At 39.5% G+C, this 13,112-nt stretch overlaps 2 protein-coding genes and 5 non-coding genes across 19 annotated transcripts in view; all 7 read right to left on the minus strand.

The window, feature by feature from the left end:
* Positions 1 to 983: 983 nt before the first annotated feature.
* LOC123008251 (receptor-type tyrosine-protein phosphatase N2) lies at positions 984 to 8,452 on the minus strand. The gene is made up of 11 exons (XM_044404000.1): positions 8,296 to 8,452; positions 5,843 to 5,936; positions 5,136 to 5,186; positions 5,026 to 5,086; positions 4,846 to 4,977; positions 4,559 to 4,794; positions 3,576 to 4,512; positions 3,389 to 3,475; positions 3,261 to 3,340; positions 3,139 to 3,206; positions 984 to 3,089 (listed from the first exon to the last, which is right to left on the minus strand). Exons 2-11 carry the CDS (start codon positions 5,931 to 5,933, stop codon positions 1,827 to 1,829), a joined length of 3,006 nt encoding a protein of 1,001 aa, XP_044259935.1. The 5' UTR covers positions 5,934 to 5,936; positions 8,296 to 8,452; the 3' UTR covers positions 984 to 1,826.
* On the minus strand, positions 6,881 to 6,970 carry Trnay-gua. Its single transcript is given in 2 exon segments — positions 6,881 to 6,916; positions 6,934 to 6,970. It is a non-coding gene; the product is annotated as a tRNA-Tyr (tRNA).
* Positions 7,214 to 7,303, minus strand: Trnay-gua. Its single transcript is given in 2 exon segments — positions 7,214 to 7,249; positions 7,267 to 7,303. It is a non-coding gene; the product is annotated as a tRNA-Tyr (tRNA).
* Trnay-gua lies at positions 7,380 to 7,469 on the minus strand. The gene is given in 2 exon segments: positions 7,380 to 7,415; positions 7,433 to 7,469. It is a non-coding gene; the product is annotated as a tRNA-Tyr (tRNA).
* Trnay-gua lies at positions 7,546 to 7,635 on the minus strand. The gene is given in 2 exon segments: positions 7,546 to 7,581; positions 7,599 to 7,635. It is a non-coding gene; the product is annotated as a tRNA-Tyr (tRNA).
* Positions 7,708 to 7,797, minus strand: Trnay-gua. Its single transcript is given in 2 exon segments — positions 7,708 to 7,743; positions 7,761 to 7,797. It is a non-coding gene; the product is annotated as a tRNA-Tyr (tRNA).
* A 427-nt stretch (positions 8,453 to 8,879) lies between the features above and the next one.
* LOC123008657 (rho GTPase-activating protein 21) overlaps positions 8,880 to 13,112 on the minus strand; it is a 32,385-nt gene continuing 28,152 nt past the window's right edge. For 12 of the 13 annotated variants that reach the window (XM_044404607.1, XM_044404616.1, XM_044404657.1 and 9 more), the window contains 6 exons: positions 11,834 to 12,833; positions 11,604 to 11,785; positions 11,351 to 11,552; positions 10,963 to 11,300; positions 10,847 to 10,910; positions 8,880 to 10,424 (listed from right to left, as the gene is read on the minus strand). In XM_044404607.1, the coding sequence (XP_044260542.1) occupies positions 9,514 to 10,424; positions 10,847 to 10,910; positions 10,963 to 11,300; positions 11,351 to 11,552; positions 11,604 to 11,785; positions 11,834 to 12,833 (2,697 nt within the window). In that variant the 3' untranslated portion in view covers positions 8,880 to 9,513. Of the gene's footprint in view, positions 10,425 to 10,669; positions 10,781 to 10,846; positions 10,911 to 10,962; positions 11,301 to 11,350; positions 11,553 to 11,603; positions 11,786 to 11,833; positions 12,834 to 13,112 lie in introns of all 13 variants that reach the window. The other variant, XM_044404693.1, reaches the window with a different exon arrangement.

Consider the following 13,112-nt stretch of genomic DNA (forward strand, 5'->3'; position numbering starts at 1 on the left):
CGGATTAGGTCTAAAGTACCGACCCTACGATTAATATCTGTACACAGTCATTGTTAAATAAACTAAGCGAAATAAGACGACTATTATTCTCATAATGTATGCACATATGCACGGTAACAAACCAAGGCCGAGTTTGATCCGAATCGTCGCTTCATAACAAATGTACGGTGGAAGGTTGCGCCTCAAAAATACGATTTTGGCAAGAATTTTGTGATTATTATYTCAACGATTCGGAGCTTTGATCTGTAATAAAAATGTTTGAATGGAGACATGCGACGCTTATTTTTGGGGGTTCTTGTATACAGATGTAATGTAAACCGGCCACTTTTTATAGACGCGTGTTTATTAGAAAAAAAGAGGGTGAGCAGTCTTCCATGGAAGTATAATATTCTTGAAAGGGTTTACAAAGGAAAAAAGAAAATTATCTGATTTTAATGTGATGACTGTGGAACGAAAACTTGCCTTATTTACGTTAACACTTATAAAAGTGGGGCACTAATTAAAAATTAATGTTAGCATTATTCATAGCGTGTCGATGTGTCTTATGACAAGGTTATTTATAGTAAAATTAGGTGAGGGTGGCATTTTAAATATGGGTTAATAATGGGTAAAAAATTGTGTGTTAATTAGTTATTTTAATTAAACTCGCGTAAGTGTTTGTGCCAAGAATCTATCGACCGTAGCTTGAGTTGTTTTCTGCAACCAGCAATCCACCCGCCGTAATGAAGTGAAAATTGTAGACAATTCGGTTACCTATTACTTAAAGTCCACATTTGCTGAAATTGTTATTAAAAAGGGATTGTGAAATTTAACATGATTAAATTTTGAATAGTTTGAGATGGCTTAGTCCTGGTTTCATGATAACGCGAATGGAAAGAATAATTTAATAAAAATAAATCAGGATTTCCCAGGATTTAATAACAGGTCCAAAGTCAGGTTTATGTACAGGAAATTGGGGCAGGATTAAAAGACAAAATAACAACTAGTATGCTGTATACATACACTTAGTTTACATTATACTATTCTAATTCAGATAAATTCAGTACATTAATGATTTCAATACATAACATTATCTGACAAAATATAGTTAGTTGACAATATAGCATAGAACATTTGTAATTATACCTTTGTATCATTAAATTCTCTTAAAAGTCTAATCGTTTTAAGTTTTAGTCATATCTCGTCATAATATAGCAGCTGGGACCAGGGACGTACCCGTAGTGATAAAATTGGATAAAAAGGAATTTCCCTCGCCTCAGCCTTTTCTTTATCATTTTAATAGAATTTCATAAAAAATAAATAAAGTTTACATTTCTCATTAACTTCAGTCTGAATTATATTATGGTAAGCGTCGAGTTTAATCAAGAGAAATGAAAATAAGAAAAAAGTCATCAGTATCAACATTTTTGGGAGGCTGGTGACCAAAAATATTAATACTTGTAATTCCTCCACTAGATAAAAATCAAAAGTGTTGCTACTTGTAGGCTTGTGATTGGAAACACGTTATCCTTTCGAATTGACTGAAATATTTCACAAAATAAGAAAAATATGCAACTACGTTGATACATTAATACACAAAATATATATCTTTAGAGATAATTATGTAAGTTGTAACATATTAAGTAACATTAATATAGTCGTGTTTTTACGTGAGAAAAATAAATCGGAGGATCTGCTTAACCCATGGATATGTAATTACGGAGGTGAAACAAAGAGCAAGGTACGTGTGTGTGTGTGAAGATGAAGAATACGTCAGGTCCGAAACAGAAAAGCCGAGTAACCCCGAACAGGGCTGGTTGTTGGGAGTTGCTCTTTATCAGATTGGTTTATTGTTTGTCTTTGTCAGCCTGAGCGGGCGAAGGTTGCGGTGGCAAAGCTTTCAAGATGGCGTGGACTTCTTCAGCAACAGCTGTTAAAACAAACTCAAATTGTTGTTTAGTAGCAACCATTTTCGGTCTTTGATCCCGCAGATGTTCCAAAGTAGCCGCAATATCAATCTCCTTGGCGCCCTTTGCCATCCTACTCAACACCATATCGATCAAGCAGTAGGTGCCCGTTCTTCCGGCACCGTCGCTGCAGTGCACCACAATGGGACACGATCGGCCTCTGTACGACTTGTTGACCTTTCTGCGGAACTCCAAAAGGGCTTTAGTGGACGCCGGGACGCCGGATTCCGGCCAGGACAAGAAGTGGAACTGAGTCACTGTGCGCGTCTCGCCGGTTTTCACGTTTTTCAAGTAGAAGGACCGGACGAGGTAATCGTCGCACCAGATGTGCTCGCTCACAAGGTGCACCTCGTAGATGTGGTAGAGCTCGGAGCCCTCTTCGGGCCAGTAGCGGTGGCACATAGCGGCGCCGCCCTCCGTCAACCGCGTCAACATTACGATCACGACGGCGCCTTGCTCCCAAATCAGCTGCCAAAAGTCCGGAGCGGTGAGCGGGAGCGGTCCTTGCGTCGCGATGTAGGCGGGGTTGCGAGGGTCGTGGTCCGTGATACTAGAAGCGTTGATATAGTCGGATCCTGAAGCATTGGATAATTCATTGAGGACGACGCGAGAGTGGTCGTAGGGGATGATGTCGGGGTAACGGTTCTTCTCCACGTTTTCTTTTTTCGTAGCAATGGTTGTATCGCAAGGTTCAGCTACGTAGGCGCAAAGAGCCACCCATTCCTGCTCTAGGCGGTCCTTATTCTTCAAGTGGTCTTCCATGTAACTGAGAACCATATGACCGGTTGAAATATCCATATTGTGCAAAGCCGGCTCTTCACTCCAAGAAGATGTGCTTGAGCGACTGCTGGGACTTTGTTCGGATTCGCGAGATAGAGATGTAATTCTTCCATGGACCGTATCGCCAACGGGTTGTCCTTTTGCAGCCATTCGCGCTCGACACAAATCCTGATAATCTTTACTAGCCTCAGTGTCTGGACGGGATAATCCTTGTAACTTTTCCTTAGACTTCAAATGTCGTCGGATCAAGATCAGAAKTGATGCTGCAATAATCATAGCTCCTAGTACTCCGCAAACCATAAAGATCACGATGTAAAATTCGTTGTCGTATATTGGGGCAGACACAACAGTTCGCATTTTAGTCTACAAAGTTTTCAAACTATTATCGGAAGACTGGAAGTCTGGCACTTACCTTGTCACCAATTCCAGCTGCCGTAATTACAATACCTGTAGCGTCTCTAAGAATTTCCTTGATTTTACCTACAAACAAAATATAAAAACAAAAATAAGACAAGTCGCATTTGAAAGACGTACCAATTTGTTCGGCCACTTGTGTTGAATTCCAACCCTTGTTGTTTGGTTCTACTTTGAAAGTAACCTCATTATGGTCCACGCTACAAGGAACAAAATTAGCTTTGCACCAAATTAAGTTCCCAACTTACCGTCCATGACTAAAAGCTGATCGCTCTAGTCCCAGAAGATCAGAAATGTTTCCGATCAATTGTTTACCTTCYGCCCACTTATAGACACTGAAAACAAAGTCTTGAAACTATACTGTAAACAATGAGATTTGTGAAGSAGACAAGTGTTATCTTAATTTAAAACGTTATTTTATTTTACAAAACTCACTCATTTTCAAATTCGACGTAAACGTAATCCGTGTCAACAATGTAAGATTCTTGAGGCACCACTTCGTTACTTTCGGCTTCTTTTTTCGGTGTTGTAAAAGCTGATTGGAAACTTTGGTGTCGATTGGGCACTGCTCTTTTCCCATCGAGAATTTGTGCGTCGAATGGTGGCCCCGGCTTTTTCACATCGAGTCTTTCGGGTCGTTTAAACCCCAAATTGTATTTGGTTAAAATTTCTTCAAGATTTTGCTCATCGTCATCATTGGAACGAGGGGCGTACACAACTCCTCCCTCTGTGTAAACACCCGGAGTGTTTTGCGAGCGATGTTTATGCTGTAATTCTCTGAAAATTTCCTTTGTATTAAAATTATTGTCTTCAAATCTATTTTTCAATTCTCTAAAAGCATCGCCCGGGATTATATTGTAGCCACTACCATATTCCTCGCTCGGTTCGTCGTTCTCGTCGAAATAAATTCGTGATTCTGGGATTTCGTCATTGTACCCTAGAGTATCACGGGATTCCCAGCCGGCGCGGAAACTGTCCGGAGTGTTGTATTCTAGAGTGAATCGTTCGAAAGGGTCGACTTCTTCAGTTTCGATTTCTTCTTCATTCGGATCAGTTGCTTCAATTTGTGCTAACAACTGGAGAAGTTTATCGTATTCTTCGGGGGTGAGAGTGTCTTGGATTTCTTCCGGACTTAACTTCATTTGGTTCAGATATCTGATAAGAGGATACATTTGGCGAAGGTCATTTACTGTCATTTCGTTTTCAGATGGAAGAAACTCGAGGTCGTCTCTAGATTCTCTCCCTGCCCTGAAATCGCTAGGTGTGTTGTAGTTTTCAGTAAAATAGTCTGAAGCAGGAAGAGAACGTCGATGCATTTGTGGTATCCATGTTCGTTTAATGACTTGTGCGTAAGGGTCCTCCATGTCGTAAACTGATTATATGTTAGATTAAATAACTATGGAGAAAGTAAGACTTACGATCTATGGCATTTGGTGCGAGAATTTTTTCTCGGAGAGCTTGCTGAGGCGTTTCGTCTACTGGTGGGTAATAAACTTCATCAGCAAAGTCAGCATGTGGATTTTCAATACTAGGAGTGTATTTGACAATGGCCATTTCTCTCGGATCTAATGGATCTTGCTCTTCTAGAGCTTTCAAAGCTCCTTCTAAGTCTTGGTCGACTAAATGGGAGCAAGCATTGTTCTCGAACGATACACTAAATAAAGAAAACAATCAAAACTATTTTCAGACATAAGTTGTAACTTACTCGTGCTTGGTGGCATATAACATCGCCTGTAAGCGACATTGCGTGTAACCGTGACTCCATCGATATCCCAAAGCAAACAATCGACGCAATTCTCCACTTATTTGGTGCAAAACTTCTCGCTCCAAATTGTATCTAAAACACATCAATAGAAAAAAATATAAAGGTTTGCTCTAATTCAACCTATACAAGTCGTCCTCGTCAACATCCGAAGCTGGCGGTAAACATCGACCAAAAGCGTAATCTGAAATTTTAATTCCAGTCAGATAGTCGAGACCTTTTCTAATGCTTACCATCAAAGCACCATTCGTCCTCCAAACACAATCGTTCGCTAAACAAACAGCCTGAAAAAAAGATGGGTCAGTATYGTTCGGAATTCCGGTCATGTGTCTCCAAAACAACGACAGTTCCAATTCGGCAATTTTCATGAATGGGGTTGAGATTCATTGATCAGTGTACCTACGCTAAAACGGCTGGAAACTGACGTCACGACGCTGATGCGTGGGCGGGCAAAACTGGGATTTAGCGATTTGATGCATTTGGCAAAATGTAAAATTCAAACATACAATACAGAATTTGGAATTTTTGGCTAAATTAGTCTTAAGATGGCAACAAAGTTGAAAACTGCGTCAATTCTTTGTTGGATGCCACCTACGTCAGCAGGTGGAACAATCAATATATCGATTAGTGTTTAAAAAGGGAACAAATGTTGGAATAACAGCAATGCGTTAACAGTACAATTTTTCCAGTTTGATTAATCCACGGGGGTGAGATTTATGATAGTGATAAGACGTTTCAATTAAACCGCGTCAGGATTTTTACTGCTATTTGCTATGAATATTTCATAAATTCTAATTTAGACAAAAACGGTTTTCTAGCAAACTTAAAATGCTAATCCACTTTATGTCACGTTTGATATTCACCACGCTCTGAGCGTGGTTGATGATGAATCTTGAACGTGGTTTTTGCCATGTACTATTAGATTAAGGACGTTACTTACCCACGTTCCCTTCGGAACGAGCTCCCGGTGGGCCAACGGTGGCAATCAGGAGTAGAAGAGCGATCCGTAACGGTACGCCCGGCCACAGCATGGCCTTTAATGAGAAAACATTATTAGATTACTAACTAGTGACACTAGATGGAATTAACGAGAGCCTGCAGATGAAGAGCTTTGTAGCTCGACGATGGTATGCTAATTAACGACGAACTATCTCACTGTACAGGGACAGAAAGCGGGCCTGTTATTACTTTGGAATTATTTCTGAATTGTTATCAGAATTAATCGCTTTTGGAAAGTGATTAACAATTTGATAGTTGAGTTGGAGTGGTGGAGTTTTTGAGTCGGCAGAAAATTCGAACATCCTTCCAACTGATCAAAGAGTAATTGCCATTAAAAGTCACTTGAAAAATGTATGCCGACATCTGGTTCTTTGAAGTTACCCTCTTCCAATGATCGATATGTTAGCGTAAAAGCCTATAATTTGATTTCTAAGCACTGATGTTTAAAGTTTTTTTCGGTAAGACAATTACTAATTTTCTAGAATAAATTAGTGTCATTTTTATTGATTTGTTTACCAAGCCGGGACTTTCGGAAAAACAATTTGCAAAATGTGCTATTCGGATGTTAAATTAGTGTTTCTACCTATTAAGAGCTTTGGGTGGTAGCTTTTCCAGTGATATTGATCTTTTGATACTAAAAACACGTAACACAAAAATAAAATAACATCACATCTCTTGTAATATTGGACTACAATCATGTCACATAATATTATTTGTTTGGTCACGACATACAGCTAAATGTCTATCGGTGTTATCAAAAAACGCTAAAATATCTGTTGTCGCGTAGGCCGCCTAATTGATATTCATTTTACATGCTATGGAGCGCTTTTACAGTTGCTAATTAAAATTTTTCGCACGAAAAGTTTTCGTGTACAATTTGAAGATTTTTTCTGACAAAATAAAAGATCCTTCGATTTGAACTTTTATAGCTAAATTGTTATTTTTTGCCAATTTTTTTTATAAAAATGCAAAAACGTATTCCTTCGAGCCGGATTTGAACCAGCGACCTATGGATTTCCACAAAGAGTTCCTCTACAGTCCACCGCTCTACCAACTGAGCTATCGAAGGTGTTGCTTTCGACTTTCACCAAGCCAAAGATTGACCAAATTTGATCTACTTAACACCGATATAAAAAATCATTTTTTTCAAACCGAACATTTCAACTAGCGCCCTTTGAATATCCAGAAGGAGTTCCTCCACAGTCCACTGCTCTACCAATTCAGCTGTCAAACGCCTTACTCATATTTCGTGACATTTTTCTTAAATTTGGTTCAATTACGCTTAATTAAATTTTAATATCCAAAAAATATATCCTTCGAGCCGGATTTGAACCAGCGACCTATGGATGTCCACAAGGTGTTCCTCTACAGTCCACCGCTCTACCAACTGAGCTATCGAAGGTTGTGATACTCTTAATCACAGATTGTGACATTTTTTAATGAGATAAATTTGAAATATATTTATTTAAAAAAATTATTCCTTCGAGCCGGATTTGAACCAGCGACCTATGGATTTCCACAAGGTGTTCCTCTACAGTCCACCGCTCTACCAACTGAGCTATCGAAGGTTGTGATACTCTTAATCACAGATTATGACATTTTTAATGAGACAAATTTGAAATTTATTTATTTATAAAAAATTATTCCTTCGAGCCGGATTTGAACCAGCGACCTATGGATTTCCACAAGGTGTTCCTCTACAGTCCACCGCTCTACCAACTGAGCTATCGAAGGTGTTACTTTCGACTTTCACCAAGCCAAAGATTGACCAAATTTGGTCAATTTAACACCGATATAAAAATGATTTCCTTCGAGCCGGATTTGAACCAGCGACCTATGGATGTCTACAAGAAGCACCTCTACAGTCCACCGCTCTACCAACTGAGCTATCGAAGGTTTTACAAGTGTGATAAAAAAAGAATAATTTGTCAATCACATCGCTTTCATTGGTGAAATATTCGACCTTTGCGCTTTTCAGCAGGATAACGAAATCAATGCAATCAATCCTTTTATTTCATTAAAACTCAACTGTGATTCCGGATACGTCTCCTTCTTTCAGTTAAAACAATTTATATAAAAGCAAATGAAACCACTAATTGCGTGGATCAAATTAAGTCAAGACGATTTCCGCCGACCCTTCAACTTTGTTTGTCTAAGGATTTACTTAAATTAAATTGAACGCGGATGGGGGTGGCATCACAAAAAATATGCAAATTTCATACCGCTTTATAAGCGGCTAGCACATGGTGGTGGAACAGTGTGCAAGAACAACATTCAATACCAGAAACGGGTCTTGTTCGGAAAAAAACATTCCATAAATCGAAAACAGGTGGGTGCTGACATATTCCTAATGGAGTGATTGAAACGTCGCAAAATAAGCGAAAATCGACTCACCTGGTGTGCAAGCCGAAGCCGTTCACTGCATCGCTCCCTTTAATCGCCTAATCACAAAACAACAAGAAATTGGTAGTGAATTTGGTGGGCAATAACGGGGACGCCGTCACCTAGCCCTCTAAATTTTCCCGATTGTGGTATTAAGTCGTCCGTTGGAGATGACGCTGGGCGCCGGCGCTTCGGCGTCGTTGCGAAGGCGGACGTAGGTTGAAAATCGATTATTTCAAGGGATTGTATTTGGTATAAATATTACGAGCCCATTCAAAAAGACCAAGCTTGTTCTTTTTTAGACATCGATTTCTAAAACGACTAAAAAGATTAGGACCTGATTTACAGTTCGTAATTGGGGTGATAAGAGACGCTTATCACAGTTGTGTTCCTGGATTGATTAACAAAATCATCGGTTTTTATGAGAATGTAATTGAGGCTTTTTATCAGAGCTTATCTAGAGGGCTTGGGACGAAAATGAGTTGAAAGCACAAAATGGAAATTTCGAGGTAATTCATTATCAACTTTTAAGTCTTCATGATGCTTCTCATTGTATTCAAGTCGTCGAATTGGGTGTAGGAATAAAAACTACTGTGAACTGGATAAACTGAAAATTATATTTACAATTTTCACAAAATACAACAACACATACAATTTGTACTTAAAACTATAAAAAACAATAACAGGCAAGAATATGCTCAGCCTATAAATGACCTTTATACACCAATTCACAAGCAAATAAACAATATTTACAAAAAGTAGCTAGATAATATATTATTTTGGCACAGTATTCAATAATACTGTTTGAAGAAAGAAATAATAAAAGATGAAAAACGTGGTAATCAAAGCATAAAGAACTAAACATAAGAATAAAACAACACAGTTATGTACAAGCCTAAATCACTACAGTTTTATCACAAATTTAATTGCTTTACCTTGGAATTGAATTAATTCATTACTTTTAGAATCACATACATTTAAAGGAGCAAAAACTTAAAAGTAACAACAAATAAATGCTGTAGAAATAAAAACTCGGCCGTCATAATATTAGAAATTACATTTCCGTCTTTTTCAAAGATCAAAAAACAAAACCTTAGCCTACTTTCACACGAAACGAAAGCAACTTCCATCCATCCTATGCATGAATTTACCTTAAATAAATAATGATTATCAATGCACAAGCGTATTGCACATCATCAGCTCAGTCTACTTCCTAAGGCACGCGACGACTTAAACGTGAGATTCGAGTGGTACTTTGAAAACAGCGGTATCGGGAAAACTCTGGGGCCGAGCACCCATCAAATGTTGTTTTAACGCGACGACCATATTTTCGGGCCCTATTAAATTTATTTCGAAGAACAACCTTTCCCGTCTCGTTGAACTCAAGTCCGGGGAACTGGTGCGAAGATTTTTCTCTTTATTTTCCTTGTTGGAAGTTACTTCTTCTTGGTACTTGTTGTCGAGCCACGTGACTTTGTCCGGATCCTTCGTCCCTCCAACAGTGTGACGTCTTTTTATCGACCTATCCGGCATCCCATTTTTCCTTTTCAACTTGGTCACATCTTTGGAACGTCGCACAGAAGTTGCCAATTCCCGCCTTTTGTTTAAATTGCTTTCGGTTTTTTCTGTTTTGGTCAAACTGTCCGAACGTTTGAGTTTATCTCCGGCCTTGCTTAAACTTTCCGACCTTTTCAGCTTGTTGTTCAGAGGCGAGACTGTTCGTTCTGGTTTGTTTAGCGACTCAGAACGTCTTAGTTTCAAATTTGGCACCGGATTTTTTTTGTTGTTCATATGTTTGTTTGATATGTGCTTCTCCTTGTCAGGTACGTCAGATGCCAATGTCGAATCTTCGTCTTTCTCTGTCTCCTTTTTCGATTCTTTCAGTTTAAAGTCGTCCCAGTGTAAAAAATTTGCTTTGTTGCTAAATTGGTTCTTGTGTAAGCTCGGATTTCGGTAGCGGTCGCCTAAATTTGGCACGTTTTCTTTGTCAGAAAGGGAATGCGCGATGATTCGATGAGTTTTCTCCGGTGATTCGTCTGCGTATGGGAAGTCCTCCCCTGAGAGGAGATTTTCACGAGAGTTCTTCTTCTCCATCAATTTCTTATCGTAGAGGTTGGTYAAAGTCGTCACCAGATCAGAATCTAAAACGAAAAACCCAATTCAGTATTTTATTGTGGTGTAATTATTAGTAGCGAAAAACCGCATACAAAATGTTTGCGTCATGTCTACACCTTAAGAAACATTGAAAGCATTTAAATTTGTTATTGATGAGGGGAAAAAAACAAGATGGAGTAGAATTAATCGAGGCGTCTGTGCATCAATCACGTGTTACGCTAAGCTAAAAAAGGGGTGCGTGAAGCTTGTCTTTGGAGAGCACGGTTTCTACCTCACAATCTGTTGTACAAGTGTCGGGTACGTGGGGGACGTTGTGGTGGTGCAGTAGTTGGTGGCCTGACCGGCCGCCACCCTCTAACAGGCGGCAGAGGTGCACTACACCCTAACACACCCAAAATTACTTTCTACACAACGGACTAGGTTCAAGTTAATCACTTGTTACACTTACCGTCATCTATGGACACCTCTTTGTGGAGAGAATCCAATGAGCCCACTCGATCACCAACGTCCCCCTAAAACTCACAAATTGAAAATTGCCCACAGTTAAATCGACAAAATATTTACCTCATTTTCGTATTTGACTTTCTTCATGGCCCCATTCGCGTTCAAGTCCATAGAACTGGAATTGACGTTTTCGACGGAACTGCCACGACGCACCAACCGACCGTTTTGCGTATTAACACTCTCGTTTCTGTTCGTGTCGCGTAAACTACCACCGAAATCACTATTGTTTATATTGTATTGCACTTGGTACGAATTGTCCAAACTGTGTCTATTGTCCATGTTGATAGTTCTTGTAAATACATTGGAAGCACTGTTTGTTTTAAGTAAATGAGAATCGACCGTTCTTGTAGATAATCGAGGTGTTTGATTTACGTTACTAGCCGAAGTACTTTTAGAGGCTGCAAATTTTTGAGTTACTGCAGTTAAAACACCAATTTAATACTCTTACCGATGTTGGTTACCGAAATCTCCAAATGTCGCGGCATTTGTAACATGGCTTCAGTCTCCTGTTTAAAGTTTTCAATACGTCTGTGAAAATCTTCTTTATCAGTCGAATAATTAAACCAAGGCACTTTTGCAGGCTGTTTGCAACTCTTTTCAATTTCGCTCACTGTCGTGGGTATGACGTTACTCTTATCGTCAATTGTACTCTGGAAAAATTCGATTAAAAGAAATGTTTCAATTTTGCGAACAATGCTTACATTTTTGAGATCAGATTGTGAGAACGTGTCCGAATAGTAGCCCCCAGTTCCGTTCGGAGACGTTACTTCTTTGCTTTCGTTTAAGGAACCTGAACCTTTGGTAGATTTTCTTTTCACTTTTCGCTGCGCCGCCGAAATGATCGATGAAAGCAATGCACCATTCTTTTGCTTATCCTTTAAAGCTGTAACCGAATTATTAACAAAAGCGAGACAAATATCGAAAAAACAACCTTCATATTTGCTAATATTTTCTAGTAACAAAGCTTGACTACTAGGGGGTTCAGGCTCATCCTGTGCTTCGGTTATAACGGCGGGAACAGGCACTTCATCGGAGTCTTCATCCGAAAAGAACCACTCGGCACTTGTCAGAAGAGTTTCCACTATTTTGTACTGATGAGTCATGTTACTGACCATCGTTTCCATATTGTCGTCTTCGGGCCTAACAATATTTGGCCCAAAAACAATTGCTAAATTCTTCGCTTCCATTTTATTGACTTCAGAATTTTCCATAACTTTCTTCAAATGGAACATTATATGTTTCAGCGTGTGGTAATTGTGAGGCGGCAAACTCTTGACTAGCCTCTTCAATTCTCTCATTCTCGCTTCAGGATTCTCGATCTTGTCGGCTTTGATGAAACTCGGATACAACGCACTAGTCACTAAAGAATCAGGAATTTTCCTGAAATAAGCTTTTAAAAGACTGCTAACTACATGTAAGTCGTTCCATCGAGGATCATCCACAGGCACTTCTTCGTAATTCCTATTGATCTCATCGATCAACGCTACAATTGAAGCGTTATTTCCGGGCACTCGGTATATTCCCACTGTTTGTAATCCGTGAGCATCGACAATGTCCGTACATACTTCTACAAATTTCGGTACGTAGGGATTCGTCGAAGACGTGAGGCATTGTTCRATGGGAATCCCGAAAGTTGAACCTTCCGGAGCAGTTGGGGAACTCGGCGAACTCGCACCTTGCATACGCCGGAATTGTTGAGCCACTCGGCCACGCCATGTCTTTACTTTGGGGCTGGTAGAAGGGTCGGCGACTTGAGATGGCTTACGGTTTTTACTCACGGGCGATTGACCGGTTGGGGAACGGTTACGGGAGGTGGAGGATTTGCATTTGGTGGGTTGTGGAGAGAGTCGGCTGTTACCTTGGACTAGGATGGAAGTGGATGCTGGGACGGTCTGTGGTACTGCTTGTTGTTTACTGCCGGATGATGGGTCCTGCAATAAAAGTTGCAGTGTACTCAACCTTATCAGACTAAGATAATGACGGAATTTGCTTAATAACGTGACACTCATCGCGTGAAATTTATATGATTACTTAAAAAATAAATTAATCATTAAAAAAATGAGAGGGTTACACGAAACACTACTTAAAAATTCTGATTGCCTCACAACTAATAAAATTATTCATTATGGTCAAAAATGAAAGTGTAACACTAATTATCTACAGGAAATGTACCTCTTCAGAAACACAACACAAAAGAGTTTTTGATATTC

The sequence above is a fragment of the Tribolium madens genome, unplaced genomic scaffold, assembly GCF_015345945.1.
Source record: "Tribolium madens isolate multiple individuals breed KSU strain unplaced genomic scaffold, Tmad_KSU_1.1 Scaffold_19;HRSCAF=116;Tcas5.2_LG9, whole genome shotgun sequence".
Classification (NCBI taxonomy): Eukaryota; Metazoa; Arthropoda; class Insecta; order Coleoptera; family Tenebrionidae; genus Tribolium; species Tribolium madens.